We start from the raw sequence: 13,950 nt of genomic DNA, 5'->3' as shown, positions 1-13,950 counted from the left end.
TGCAGCGGTGAGATTCCTTACCTCTAATCAAGGCTAAGGAACAATAATTTTTCTTTTTCAACGAGAAAAGAGCAAAAATTCATGGGAAATTTTACAATTGGCTCATGGCAAGACTGTGAAGGGGTAAGATCCCTACCCTGTTTGATCAGACCACAACTGTGTAAATCCTTTTTGCTATATTTATTGTTTGACAGGGAGAGGGAGGGTTCACAATAAAAACAACTGATACCGGAGATAAAATTTGGAAAATAAAAAATAGAAAAAAGGGGAGGGAGAGAGAGAGGGGTTCATGTCCTCTGATATGCAAAATAGATGCTCAATAATTGAAGGAACCAAATTGCTGATCTAGATATAACATCCAGAAACAGCAGTATAAATTTCCAGTCAAGGAGATCCAATTCTGAAAAAGGGTCAGATAAATTTTATGTAGATTGGCTAAAACATTTCATGTAGCTTCTGCTTTCTTAATTTATAGGCGTGAATTGGGAAAATATCACATTCAACATTCCCTTTCTTTTCCAGAATATTGTACCTTCTCTCGCATCCTCAGGACTGCCTCCCGAAGTTCCAGTGGCGGCGGCAGCTGCAGAGCAGCTAGCCCCTATGGTGTGATAATATTCCTCCTCAATCTTAGCCTGAAGCATCTCAACTTGGTGTGGTGACTCAGCAACGTCTACACCATAGCAATAGTAGTTTACACTGAAAAGTTGGGTAGGGAGAATCTTCTCTGTGATAATCATGGAGCTTCAGATTTCTCCATGACATCCAGTTTCCTCCTCACCCAGCTGCTTCTGCTGCTGCTTCCGCTTCTTCTCTTTCAGGCTCTTCTGATGCACCATCATATTTCAACTAAGAAGCGAACATGAATGAATTTGCCCAACAATAATGTTTTAATTTCTTACCTGTCAGTTCTGATGGGAATGATCAAACAGCAGCCATCCTAACACAACCTCTTCAATGCAAAGGATTCCAAGTGATAATGAAATACAGTATGAAGGCTTCCACTGGTTAACTTGCACATGTTAGCTGAAGAAAGAGAAGAAAAAACAGTGTTAAGGCGAGACGTGCCACTTACATGTGACATTCATATGCAAGCTTTAAAACTGCAAAATAAAAGAGCCATGTTCTTTGAATCATACCTTTACATATACAATCATTGCACTATCAGCTATACAAACTGCTCAGGCCCTCATCATTTGGAACCTACAATGACAGACCAACCAAAAACTCTAATTAGTCTGAATACTGAATCCCCAAGATCCCATCAAACAGCTGAACAAGATACCAATTCATGATGACAATAGCAACTCTGTTACGTTCATCTAACTTAACTTGCCTGTCTCCATTTTCAGAAGGATGAATTTAGTTCCGCAGTCTGCTTTACAGCTCAAAATGGTAGTGCAACACATTTTTGCCTTTGCTTCCCAGTACTGTACTCAGACAGGAGACATAATGGACTAAGAATTAAGTTAAGGGTTTGATGCAGTTAGGCAAAGTTTATTTGAAGAATTACATTAGCATGTGAAAAACTGTAAAAACACAATTTAAAGCAATGGTTGTAAAAGGCATACCAGTACACCTATCTCTGCATTTGAGAGCATGGAGCAGCATAACAATACGTATGTCCACTGTCACAGAAAGGGCTGGCTACAGTTGTCTTCTGTTTCTGTCCTCTACTAAACACTCTTTCTTTTATACATTTCCTTTAGCAGCTTCTCAGCGTCAAGCATCTTTCCTGGTCTAGCAAAGGTAGAACTGATACAAGCAATTGTACTTTTGCATGGGACAAACCCTTTATCATTCATCTCTGTGATTAAATTTTTTGCGTCAGTTCGGTATATCTTTTTCAAAGTCCTATCTAGATCAGGATGTTTAGATAAATTGCACCATCCACAGATTAATATATCGTAAGTGGAAGAACTTGGGGGCACACCTCTCACTTGCATCTCATTCAGAAGCTCTCTAGCCTGGTCCATCTTTCCCACCTTAGCAAAATCACTAATAAGCACATTATATGTGCTAGTTTTGGGAACAAAGCCTTGTGCAACCATTTCACAGTACAGCCTTATGGATTCCTTCTTATTTCCAATCTTACCATATCCAGAGATCAAAGTATCGTATGTTGAAGCATCCGGGTTCAAGCCATTTTCCTTCATTTTATCAAATAATTCATCTCTCTCTGCCATTAAACCGGCTCCTAAAAGACCGCCTAGAAGAAGATTGTATGTAACAATATTTGGAGAAACTCCTTCATTTAACATCTGAGTATAGGTGGCCAACGCCTTCTTGACATGACTGCTTTCACAGTACCCACGAATGAGGGCATTATAAGTGACCGTATCTGCTACAAACCCATCCCTAATCATGTATTTCAACACTGAAGTGGCTTTTTTAGTCATACGCAACCTGCAAAAGACAACAATCAGATTGTTATAAGCTTCTTGATTGATTTTAAGTCCCATATCAACAAGTTGCTCATGCATTTGCAAGACTGCATTGGCCTTTCCACTTTTTGAAGATGCGTTAAGAAGAACCCTATGGATGACCAGGTTGGGATGAATTCCCATAACCGACATTTCATTCAAAACATTCATTGCTTTTTCGATTTCACCAGCTTCAGAAAGTCCTACTACTAGGGTATTGCAAGTTATTGAACTTGGCATTATCTTATGGCTCTTCATCTCATTCCACAGTTCAAGGGCATTGTCTAGTTCCCCCTGTTTGCAGTATGCCTTAATCATGATGTTATATGTAGCTTGGTTCGGAGCCAAACCCATCTCTATCATTCCACTATAAACAGATTTTGCTTCATATTTTCCATGTTCTAAGAGACCATTTATTAGTACATTGTACGTAACAACATCAAATGGTATACTTTTCTCAGTCATTTCTTCAACCATGTTTAGAGCAGCTGACTCCTTTCCTGCCTTGAAGAAGCCATCCATTAGAGATGTATAGTTAACATGATCAAGCAACAAGCCCCTAGAAGTCACATCTTTAAGTAATTCCTCAGCTTCATCCATTCTTTTACCTCTTTTCAAGTTGTTTACCAGAACATCAAATAGAACATTGTTTACTTTCAGTCCACTCAATTTCATTTCATTATAGAGATCAGTAGCAATTTCTTGTTTACCTGCCTTGCAATATCCATCAATTAGTATAGCATAAACATAAGCATTTGGAATAATATTTTGATCTAGCATCTTCTTCATAACATTAATAGCTTCATCTAGAATTCCTTTCTTTGTATATCCATTTATGATAGAAGAATACGTGATGACATTGGGATTGATATGTTTCTCCTCCATTTCTTGCAAAAGAGACTCCACTCTTTCCATGTCTCCTACCTTGCAATATCCATCAATCAATGCTGTGTAAGTAATACTATTTGGAATAAGATTGAGTTTTGAAAGTGCCCTGAACATGTCCTCTGCTTCCTTGGGCTTGCTAGACTTGAAAAGCCCATCGACCAATGTGGTGCACATAACCAAATCAAGGGTCATCCCACGGACCACCAATTGACTTTGACAGGCAAAAGCTTCCCAAGCACTCCCTGCTTTAAATAATGAATCAATGAGAGTAGTATAAGCCACATGATTAGGATCCACACCCATCTTCTTCATCTCCCTTAGCAGTTCTTGTGCTTCTGATAACCTCCCATCCTTGCAAAGGCCATTTACAATGGAACTATAAGTAACTACATCAGGCAAGAATCCATTAATAATCATTTCTTCATATAACGCACGTGCTTCCTCAAGCCCATGCTGCTTACAGTATGTGCTTATGATAGTGGTGTAAGTGATGAGATCTGCTTCCAAATTCAGATTATCATCCTTCTTGATTCTATCATCAATATTAAAAAATACACTATCTTTAACTCCTCTAGACTCTGAAATCTCATGAAGTAGACTCTTCGCTTTGTCATACTCACCTCTTTTGCAAAAACCATTGATCAAAGTATTATAACTAACAATATCAGACAACAAACCCTCTTTTCTCATTCTTTCAACCAAGTCGAGCGCCAAACTCATCTCTCCTGCTTTACAATACCCATCAATCAGCGTATTGAAGCCAATAACATCTTTACAAGTCCCTCCACTAACCAAATTATCCATAATCCTTTCTCCATACTTAGCCAACCCAATTCTACAAAAGCCTTTAACCAATATATTACAAGTAATAGTATCAAAGCACGTATCTTTCTTTACCATAATTGACAAAAACCCAAATGCCTGATTAACCAAACCATGCTGACAAAACCCCCAAATGACAGTATTATAGGTAACTGTATCAACCTCGACATCAACATTCCTAAGCAAATCTAAAGCTAAAATTAAATTACCCATCTTACACCAAGCATGTACCAATACATTGTGGGTATAAACATTAGGCGGAACTGCAGAACACAACATCTCAGTATAGATATCACATACCTGAGAGACCAGCCCGAAGGCATTGAAATGGTAAATGAGCTGATTCCAGAGAAGCAAAGTTGGAACAATATTATGTTTTCTCATGTCATAAAATGTGTCTGTAGCTTTTGAAAGTCTACCGCAGGTCAAGTATAGGTGTATTAGAGTACAAAAAAATGAAGCATAAAGATATGATCTTGACGGTGGAGTTGTATTTGTGTGCATATACTGAAAACCACAAGAGGATTTCAGGAATGTTGGGTCTTTGTGGGGCTTTGTGTAGGAGGGAAAAGGGTGTTTTGTTGGTGAGACGGTGAAAGATTTTGAGAGAAAATTTGAGGGAGAGAAGGCTTTTGTCCGGTTCTTTAAATGCTTTATCATAATTCCACACACACTCACTCTCTCTCTCTCTCTCTCTCTCTCTCTCTCTCTCTCTCTCTCTCTTACTTTGATTTGATTGGCTTCTCCCTGTGTATAGCTGGCATGGCTCTGTGTCTGCAGCCTCCTTGAGTAACCAAGGAAGCTCTCCAAGGAAGAAGAAGGCAGGGCGTGTCCCTGCGTTTCGGACAAACGACATCGTCTCTACCAGATGAGCCATTTCTTTTCTTTTTTCTTTTCTTTTTGGGCTAATCAATAAAACACCCTTAAAGTTTATTTAATGGCAATTTAATTCCTATTCTTCATGTCATCAAATATAAACTGATTTTTCTCTTTAAAAAAATATAAACTGATTATTAAAATTTATGTAATGTGGCTGTAGTTACTAGCTTTCACAATTCACACATAATAGAATCAATTGCAAGAAATTGGATCGCATTGAAACGAAATTGTCAAATCAAATAAGAATTTGTTAAAACTAATTTTCTTTTAGGCTTTTTAGTTCAAATTGCAAATACTCAGAAAAAAGATTTAGCTATTTTTTTCTTTATCACTAGCCGTTCTTATATTGAAGGAGAATTTGAATAATTAAAGTGTTATGCAGCAAAAGAAGTTAAAAAATAGCTTATAGATAAATTTAATCTAGATTCAAGTGGATTCAATTTTTTTTTTTTGGTCCAAGTTTATTGAGTTCAAAGTCTTGTGCAATGTTAAGAGTTTAATTAGCCCAATCTAGTTATTCAAATTAATTTTTTTCTCAAATTTTAGTCCACAGTTAAAATTATATAAGTTTTCTATATAAGATCTTTTTTCTTTTTATTTGAGCTAGGGAACTTTAAAAAAATAGGAATTCTCAAATCTACTTAAAATTAATTCTAAAATAAATTAGACATGATAAAAAATATATAATAGATATTAGGATAAAGTCAATTTAATTGATAAAGAAAATATGAAGATAAAGTGAATAAAAATTAATAGATATCTAAAAATTAAAAATACTATTAAAATATTTATGATTTTAGCAGTAGAAACTGAAAAACAATAAGTCCATAAAATTCATTTAAGAATTAATAAATAAAAGTTTAGTTTAAATGCAATAGATAATAGATTAATAAATTTCAATATAAAGATTGTGTTATTATTGGAAGAATAGGTACCTAATTATATATTAAGGAAAACTTTAAGAACGTTTTAGTAATTAGCTTCTTTTTTTTCTTTTTTCTTTTTTTCAATTAGTTAGGGGTTAAGACTTTTGAACTAGAAAAACCCTAATTGCTCCTCCTTCCAAAATTTTCTCTCCATTTCCTTCTTTTTTTTCTTATTGAAGGAGACTTTCGTGAAATGATCCAATAACATACACCTACAAAATGATACCCAAATCTTGGTCCCGCATTTTGCTCTACCAATCTCTCAAAAAACCTAAAAAACCATTTATCCCTCAACTTTCCCGTAAAATCTCAACTTTCTCGCAGTTTCCCCCCACCCAAACAGCCCCATTTTTCAATTCTTCAAAAACCCACTTCTCTACTTCCCCTGCTGCCTCCGACCGTGTCATTAAAGACCTCCTAGCAGAACTCGAACGCGAAAAACAGCGCGAAAGAGAGGCAAGAAAGAGAACTGGATTAGACACTAAGGATATTGATCAAGAAGATGAAGAGGATTATATGGGAGTGGGCCTATTGATTGACAAGTTAGAGAAGGAGAAGCTAAAGCCTTTTAAAGGTGATTTGAATCTTCGTGAAGAGCCATCTGACTCGGAGAGCGACGATGATGATGAAAGATTTGGAAGAGAAGCATTGACAAAACGGTTTGAACTTTTCAAGAAAAAGCATGAAAAGCATACAAAGTTGCTTGACAATTTTGTTGCTTCTGGTAGTTAAAAATGCTTGCTTTCTTCTCCTTATTGTGATTAATTTTAATGCATACATTAAATGATTTTATGGGTTGTGACTATTTCTTTTCCTTGTTGTTTTGATTGATTAACAGAGACACTTGATGATGCTTTCAAATGGATGAATAGAATTGATAAATTCGAAGAAAAACATTTTAAGCTTAGACCTGAATATAGGGTTATTGGTGAGTTGATGAATCGCTTAAAAGTAGCAGAAGGCAAGGATAAATTTATTCTTCAACAGAAATTAAATAGGGCAATGAGATTGGTGGAGTGGAAGGAAGCTTATGATCCTAATATTCCAGCTAATTATGGAGTTATCCAGCATGCACAAGTTGGCTCTAATGTTGATATCATGAATAATGCTGGATTTGAAAGAGAAAAGCAAATGATACAAGGTGGGTCTGATGATGATGTAGAGGAGTTTGATGACATGAAGGAAAGGGATGATATATTGCTAGAGAAGCTCAATGCTATAGATAAGCAACTTGAAGAGAAGTTAGCTGAGTTAGATCATACCTTCGGAAAGAAGGGGAAGCTTCTTGAGGAGGAGATCAGAGATCTTGCAGAGGAGAGAAATTCTTTGACGGAAAAGAAAAGAAGGCCAATGTATAGAAAGGTAAGTACTCTTAGTTCCTGCTTGATACAATATTATTATAGCTTCATATTAGCAAGATGCTTTGTAGTTTAATGTTGAGATGCAGAAGTTTAGGTGCTGTGCTTAGTGCTTACTACCTACTTTTTAACTTTGGCTTATTGAAGAAGAAATACTCTTTGCTGCATCATCTACACTGCATTTAGCTGTCTTTTAAACTTAATAATTGTGCTGATTATGAATACTGTGGTTGGGATTTTGAGAATCTTTTCTTCAATTTTTGGTGCTCATCTATAATGTTATATATGTCATTATTTGTTTTCCTAAACTAATGAATTCTGTATGTTTGGTGCTTCATACTCAGTACCTAATATTTGAACTGTATCTGGTGGTGGATGTGTTTGAGGTCATTTGTGTTTTTTTAAGCGGTGAGATAGTGCTACTATGCATCATTCAGTAACTGCTTATAAGTTTTGTCCTTTGTGTCTGTACATTTGAGATATATCATGTACTCTGCTGCCTTTTAGAAATCACTTTGCGTTTGCATTAATCAGTTCTTATGATTTGCATGTTAACTTAAATTGCTATTAATTATTGCAGGGCTTTGACGTGAAATTGATAGATGTGAATCGAACTTGTAAAGTTACAAAGGTATTGCTGCCTTGCCTTTGTGTTCTCTTTGATTCGAGAGTGCTCTATACATAATGCTTGCTTCATTTTCTGAAATTTTGTGCAACTAGGGAGGACAAGTGGTCAAGTACACTGCTATCTTAGCTTGTGGAAATTATCATGGTGTTGTTGGTTTTGCTAAAGCTAAAGGTCCAGCTGTTCCTGTGGCACTTCAGAAGGTAATTTAATGGTAATATCTGTCTTTTTTCTTTTTTTAATAAAAGGAAATTATTTTCATGATTATATTGGTCTTATGGCATGATCTGTTTGCCTGCTAATGTGACTATAATATGCGTGTATTTTGTGATTCCTAGGTGTGAAGGTTACTTTGGTTGAGTCTCCTTTCATAGAATTTCTTCTTATTTTGCTTTTATTCTCAAATTCCAGCTCTGCTTTCTAAAACAAAAGGGATCTCTGCTGAGTAAAGAGACCTAGAATTAGATAAACTGATCCGAAGTAGCAAGCCCTCATTGGAAAATGATTCTGCCAATTTTTAGGTTTAGTAAGAGATGTTTATTGTTGATGATCTGAAGTAGATTCACTGCTTACGTTTAGAAGTAATATAGACTTGCTATTTTGAAATCTACATTTTACTGTTGTTCATATTGTTTATCTTACTACGTCATTATCCCAGTGACTATTATGTCGACCTTTCTTAGCTTGAAAGATCCTACCATATTATAGTCTAATCATTCACTTCCTTCGGCCTTGACAGAGTAAATGTTTTTCACATTTCATTTATATAGTCCCTCGTTGTTACTCATACTGATCTCTGCTAGTTAGGCAGATAAGTCTTCTCTTGACTACACTATTTCTAAGTCACACAATAAGCTACTTTTAGGAATGCACAGTAAGTTTGTCATATAGTGATGGTTTTGCCAACAGAAAGAAGTTCTACTATGCCCTCCTTTTTTCTGTTATCCTGGAAATTCAATTTACTGCTTCAGGATCTTTTAGTTTTACTTGCATAGTTTGTTAAGTTATTCTATGTGCATCTATCCAAAGAAAATCACATTGAATTTTTAAAAAAACTTGTGTTTGTAATTAACAGGCATATGAGAAATGCTTTCAAAACCTCCACTACGTAGAACGGCACGAGGAGCACACAATTGCACATGCAATACAGACAACATATAAGAAAACTAAGGTAACTTTATTTTGTTTAACTCTACCTCCATCATCTTTTCTGGTATCTGTTGCACACAAACACACATGCACACAAACACACAAACTCACACATGCACACACAATCACAAATAGAACATGCATGTGCACCTACTTTTTGCTTCACTGATTTTCTATTTGTCTATTCCCCATAGGTGTATCTCTGGCCAGCCTCAACTAGAACGGGTATGAAAGCAGGAAGAATTGTTCAAACCATATTGAATTTAGCTGGTTTCAAAAATGTCAAATCGAAGGTGATGGGCTTGTAAAGCTAATTGTCTCACTAGTTTATTACCTGTAATGTTGATTTTTTGTTGAAAGCTCAAACCTTTTTCTTTTCCAGGTAATTGGCTCGAGGAATCCTCATAACACTGTTAAGGCTGTTTTCAATGCTTTGAATAGTGTAAGTGATGCAATTTGATATGTGATGGAAATCTTTTTCTTTTCTTTTTTTTTTTGTTTTGCATTGATGTTTTTGTCTTTGCACTTTCCAGATTGAAACTCCAAAGGATGTTCAAGAGAAGTTTGGCAGAACCGTGGTCGAGAAGTATTTGCTGTAATGGCACTATGCTATATTCTCTTGAATTTGAATATCATTTGCAGAGTAGATGAGGTCCATGAGGATAAAGTTCTTCTTTTTCTTTTTTCTTTTTGTCCTATATTTGATTCTTTTTTTTTTTCTTTCTTGAACATGGTAGTTTGGCATATTTGCTACCATAATCATTGCTTCTCTCAGTTTTTGCTTTTCTCAATCTGCTCCTGGGTTAGTTTTCAGATCTTGTAGCAGTATTTTCAGATGGATTGGTAATGTATTTTGGCCATCACAGGAAATAAATAGATAGACAAAACTCGCCAAGTTCAAAATTGTCAAGAATGGTTTTTGTCCAATGTTATTTTAAGAGAAGTACATTGAAGTTCTTTCTTTTCACTAAAACAGGAGCATGTTTGATGATCTTTCTATAGCAGCATCACATGTTTCATCTCATATGGAACCCTGTGTTAGGTGGCAACTGACATTAATGTTTCTTCTTCTTCTTCTTCTTCTTTTTTTCATTTAAAAAAAAAAAAAAAAAAAACTCAGAACTGCATGTTTCATTTCATCTGGAAGTGGCAACTTATGCTGTTGATGAATATTATTCTTCAACTTTTAACAGCATGAGTACCCACTGATATTTGATGTTTATTAATAATAAAAGTTGTTCCTTTATTAAGCAAAAGAGAAGAAAAGTGATAAAGCAAACCCCTTTTTATCCTAGCCCGTTATGTAGGCGTACCGACCAATGACATTCTGTTTCTTCCAGCGCCCGTAAAGTTAGTTTGTATTCTAGTAGCAGGGGATCACACCCTTTCGGCAAAGCTGACTGATTTTTAGAATAACAGTCCATTTTCTTTCTACTTCATGTTTTATGATTTATTAGTTTTAGATTTTCTTTTCTATCATTTTTGTACTTCGACTTATTGTAGAAGCAGATTTTTGATGTGATATTGTTATATTGTTCCTTGTGATTGTCGCCTATAATAATCAAAATTACCTATTGACAAAGACAATATAGGTAAAACATAAGTGTAAATGTTTATTTATTTATTTATTTTGAAATTATAATTTATTTAAATAATAGAATATAAGCAGAAATTTTCCAAGAAGTCATTATATGGAGGGGAGTACCGTCCTAAATTGCCACGCATCCCAACAACAAGTGCAGATCTGATGTTAAGACAAGAAAAAACACACCCATACAGTTCCCTTCCACGTGTCCTCCACCGATCGCACCCGTTAATATTAAAGCCACACACAAAACCTGCATCTTCTCTTTGTCCATTTTACATTTACACTCAAAAATGGTATCTTCATCACCTGCTCCTTCTTCTCCGGGTCGTAGGAACCCGATCCGAGAAATACTGGGTATCGGGTTCTGGGTTCAAGGATTCAGGTGCTTTCCATGGATGGCGGTTAACTTTTTCTTGAAAGATGGCTTAAATGTTGCCCCTTCCACTCTTCAGCTTCTTCAGAATTCTGCTAACCTTCCTATGGTTGGTAAGCCTTTCTACGGCGTCGTTTCTGATGCTGTTTATATCTCTGGCCAGCATCGTATTCCTTATATTGCCTTTGGCGGTGAGTTCATTTGTCAATCTCAAAGCCTCTCTCTCTCTTTATCCGCTCCTTGTTTAATAAATTCATTATTGTGACTCTTCTTTTCTTTTTCTTTAATAATTGTATCTTATAACATATGTATGTATCTTTCTAAACTTTTTGTGAACAAATCTGAGTCTCCACAGCTTTTATTCACATCTAGAATTTTGCGTTGCATTTTCTTTTTTCTTTTCAAGATCATACTAGTCGGTGCTGCCTAAATTCTGGCGGCTAATTCCTCTTCTTTTATATGAATTCTGTAAGTTAGTATAGTGTTTTAAACAGTCATGTGCAATTTTCCAATACAGAATATGATTATCAAATCCACTGGACAATCTAATTACTCTTTCAAATCTGTATTGAGATGCAACCATTTGATTAAGGGAGTCTGCAAGTTGAGAAATAATGGGTCGAAACTATTTGTTTGTGATTGATGGAAATCACAAGCACGCCAAAAAGTTGACAGATTTGGTTATATCTGTGATATTTTGCGTTCTAATTTTCGCATTTTTATCTAAATTTCTACTCTTAACTGAACTTATTTCTCTTTTGTTGTTTCAGCTTTCTTGCAAGCAGTCTCGTGGCTAGCTCTTGCAATTATGCCACCTTCAAGCCTCTCAATCTTCTGTATCAGCCTATACCTTCTCCTGAGTAATCTTGGTGCCTCAATAGCTGAGGTTGCAAATGATGCCATTGTTGCAGAATTAGGAAAGCAGCCATCTTCCTCTTCTAAAAAATCACAATCACCTTCCACAGATGAGCTCCAGTCATTTGTTTGGATGGCTTCCTCTGCTGGTGGTGTGCTTGGGAACCTTCTAGGCGGTATTGCTATTACTAGGTTCTCCCCTCAAGTTATGTTTCTCTTTTTCAGCCTTATACTTGCTCTTCAGTTTTTTATAACAATTTTTGTTCGGGAAAGGTCTCTTAATCTCCCCAAAAATTCATCTAATGTTGGGATTAGGAGACAGCTTTCGCAGCTCTCTCTTGCACTAAAGAAACCTGAGATTGCTTATTCAATATCATGGTTTGCTGCGTCTTATGCTATAATTCCAGTGCTGACCGGAACCATGTTCTTTTATCAAACACAACATTTAAAAATTGATTCATCTTTACTAGGGATTTCTAAGGTTTTTGGTCAAGCTGCAATGCTTTTATGGAGTGCTGTCTACAATAGTCATTTGAAAACTATTCCAGCAAGGAAACTAATTGCGGCTATTCAGGCAACAATGGCAGTGTTCATGGTTTCTGATGTGTTGTTTGTGAAGGGATTCTATCGAAATATGGGGGTGCCAGATTCACTGTATGTTGTAGTTTTCTCAGGACTTTTAGAAGTTCTGTTCTTTTTTAAGATTCTGCCTTTCAATGTTGTAATAGCACAGCTCTGCCCACCAGGATGTGAGGGATCTTTAATGGCACTTGTGGCATCTGCTATAGCCCTTGCATTCATAGTGAGTGGATATCTTGGTGTTGCACTTGCATCATATGTTGGGGTCACGGGAGATGATTTTTCAGGGTTTCCCCGCGCGCTTCTGATACAGGCAGTATGTACACTTTTGCCAATTTATTGGTCATCATGTGTGCCGGATGATAAGAAGCCCAAAACTTGGAAGAAGAATGAGTAGTCAGACTGGTTTGGAGATTCAAATGACTTCTTTTTTTTGTAGGGGGCTTTAGAATACATATATATATATATATATTCTTCTGTCGCATTCTTCTTAAATTATTGATTAACAAATAATATATATAGTTTAACATATAGTTGTAGTCGTAAAGCAATTCATATATGTATTTCAAATATCATATGCTCAAAGAGCTGCTTAGTGCAAAATGTGCAACAGTGACTTCTTTTCCGTCTGAATGGAAATGTAAATGTAAATGCTTTTTTGATTTAGACCCTAGTGAAATGCTGCGTATGTTATTCTATGGTTACTGTGAGTAGAACCTGAAGAAAAGCCAGTACGACAATAATTTAAACCATAACCCAAAAAGATAGTGAGAAAAAAATGTGTTGAAATGAAAGCCAGACTTATTACCAGCATAACAGGAAAAGAAAAGCTTGCCTTGTGGCTAAAACAGGGCTATAATGTAATTGTTGTAGTTTTGTCATGAGGTCTGCTCGCAAGAAATCTCTTATTCTATTCTCTTAAAACGCGGAAAGTTCCTTCCCTAAAGGAATGATAAAAGAAAACATACCGCTCATTGCTCTCTGGATATTGCTTGGTATGGCGGAAAGAAAGGTGACGAATATGATAAAGCAAAATAATCCGAGATGACATGCTAAACCAGGCCATTCTTTTACAAGATACGAATTGGGATCTGCATGAAACTGAATGCTATTTGTTAGGCAGCTATAAAATAAAATAAACGCCATCACTTTCAAAAAAAGCAATTTGGCAGTGTTCTAACAAGAAGTTTTTGAATATCAATCTCATAGTTAACATCAGAAAACATTATTGCGTGTGCACGCCTGCACAAACAAATAAAACATCACAACCCACTTAACTGTTATATGCACACAGCAATTTGCCACACTTAGTTCAATTAAGAATGTCATAACTTCCCATTTCATAAAATGAGACTCTGATTCAGATCACATAGTTCTGTGCCCAACTTCAACCAGCAATAAACAATTGATAAGATTCAATGTAGAAAAGAGCAAAAGAGAAGCCAGTCTCTGCTTTGTTAAAGCAAAGTGTGCCTCAGGCTCAGG

General features: G+C 35.9%; 3 protein-coding genes and 1 long non-coding RNA gene across 6 annotated transcripts; 2 read left to right on the top strand and 2 right to left on the bottom strand.

Moving 5' to 3' along the window:
• Positions 1-302: 302 nt before the first annotated feature.
• Positions 303-1,209, bottom strand: LOC112535582. The gene is made up of 3 exons (XR_003079678.2): positions 1,140-1,209; positions 903-1,026; positions 303-827 (listed from the first exon to the last, which is right to left on the bottom strand). It is a non-coding gene; the product is annotated as an uncharacterized LOC112535582 (long non-coding RNA).
• A 128-nt stretch (positions 1,210-1,337) lies between these two features.
• On the bottom strand, positions 1,338-5,031 carry LOC8284288 (pentatricopeptide repeat-containing protein At5g14770, mitochondrial). Of its 2 annotated transcripts, XM_025158220.2 has the most exons (3): positions 1,934-5,031; positions 1,572-1,807; positions 1,338-1,430 (listed from the first exon to the last, which is right to left on the bottom strand). In XM_025158220.2, exons 1-2 carry the CDS (start codon positions 4,791-4,793, stop codon positions 1,677-1,679), a joined length of 2,991 nt encoding a protein of 996 aa, XP_025013988.2. In that variant the 5' UTR covers positions 4,794-5,031; the 3' UTR covers positions 1,338-1,430; positions 1,572-1,676. The 2 variants fall into 2 exon arrangements, with proteins under 2 accessions (XP_025013988.2, XP_025013987.2); XM_025158219.2 differs by having other exon boundaries at positions 1,572-5,031.
• Positions 5,032-5,984: 953 nt separating this feature from the next.
• LOC8284289 lies at positions 5,985-10,023 on the top strand. The gene is made up of 8 exons (XM_002523985.4): positions 5,985-6,662; positions 6,777-7,300; positions 7,877-7,927; positions 8,017-8,124; positions 8,997-9,092; positions 9,265-9,363; positions 9,453-9,512; positions 9,604-10,023. Exons 1-8 carry the CDS (start codon positions 6,158-6,160, stop codon positions 9,667-9,669), a joined length of 1,509 nt encoding a protein of 502 aa, XP_002524031.2. The 5' UTR covers positions 5,985-6,157; the 3' UTR covers positions 9,670-10,023.
• A 723-nt stretch (positions 10,024-10,746) lies between these two features.
• On the top strand, positions 10,747-13,131 carry LOC8284290 (probable folate-biopterin transporter 7). Of its 2 annotated transcripts, none has more exons than XM_015722266.3 (2): positions 10,747-11,144; positions 11,802-13,131. In XM_015722266.3, exons 1-2 carry the CDS (start codon positions 10,949-10,951, stop codon positions 12,860-12,862), a joined length of 1,257 nt encoding a protein of 418 aa, XP_015577752.1. In that variant the 5' UTR covers positions 10,747-10,948; the 3' UTR covers positions 12,863-13,131. The 2 variants fall into 2 exon arrangements, with proteins under 2 accessions (XP_015577752.1, XP_002524032.1); XM_002523986.4 differs by having other exon boundaries at positions 10,759-11,222.
• The last annotated feature ends 819 nt before the right edge of the window (positions 13,132-13,950 follow it).

This window comes from Ricinus communis, chromosome 10, assembly GCF_019578655.1.
Source record: "Ricinus communis isolate WT05 ecotype wild-type chromosome 10, ASM1957865v1, whole genome shotgun sequence".
NCBI lineage: Eukaryota > Viridiplantae > Streptophyta > Magnoliopsida > Malpighiales > Euphorbiaceae > Ricinus > Ricinus communis.
Note: the sequence above shows the minus strand (reverse complement) of the source record. Positions and strands in the feature narration are given on the sequence as shown.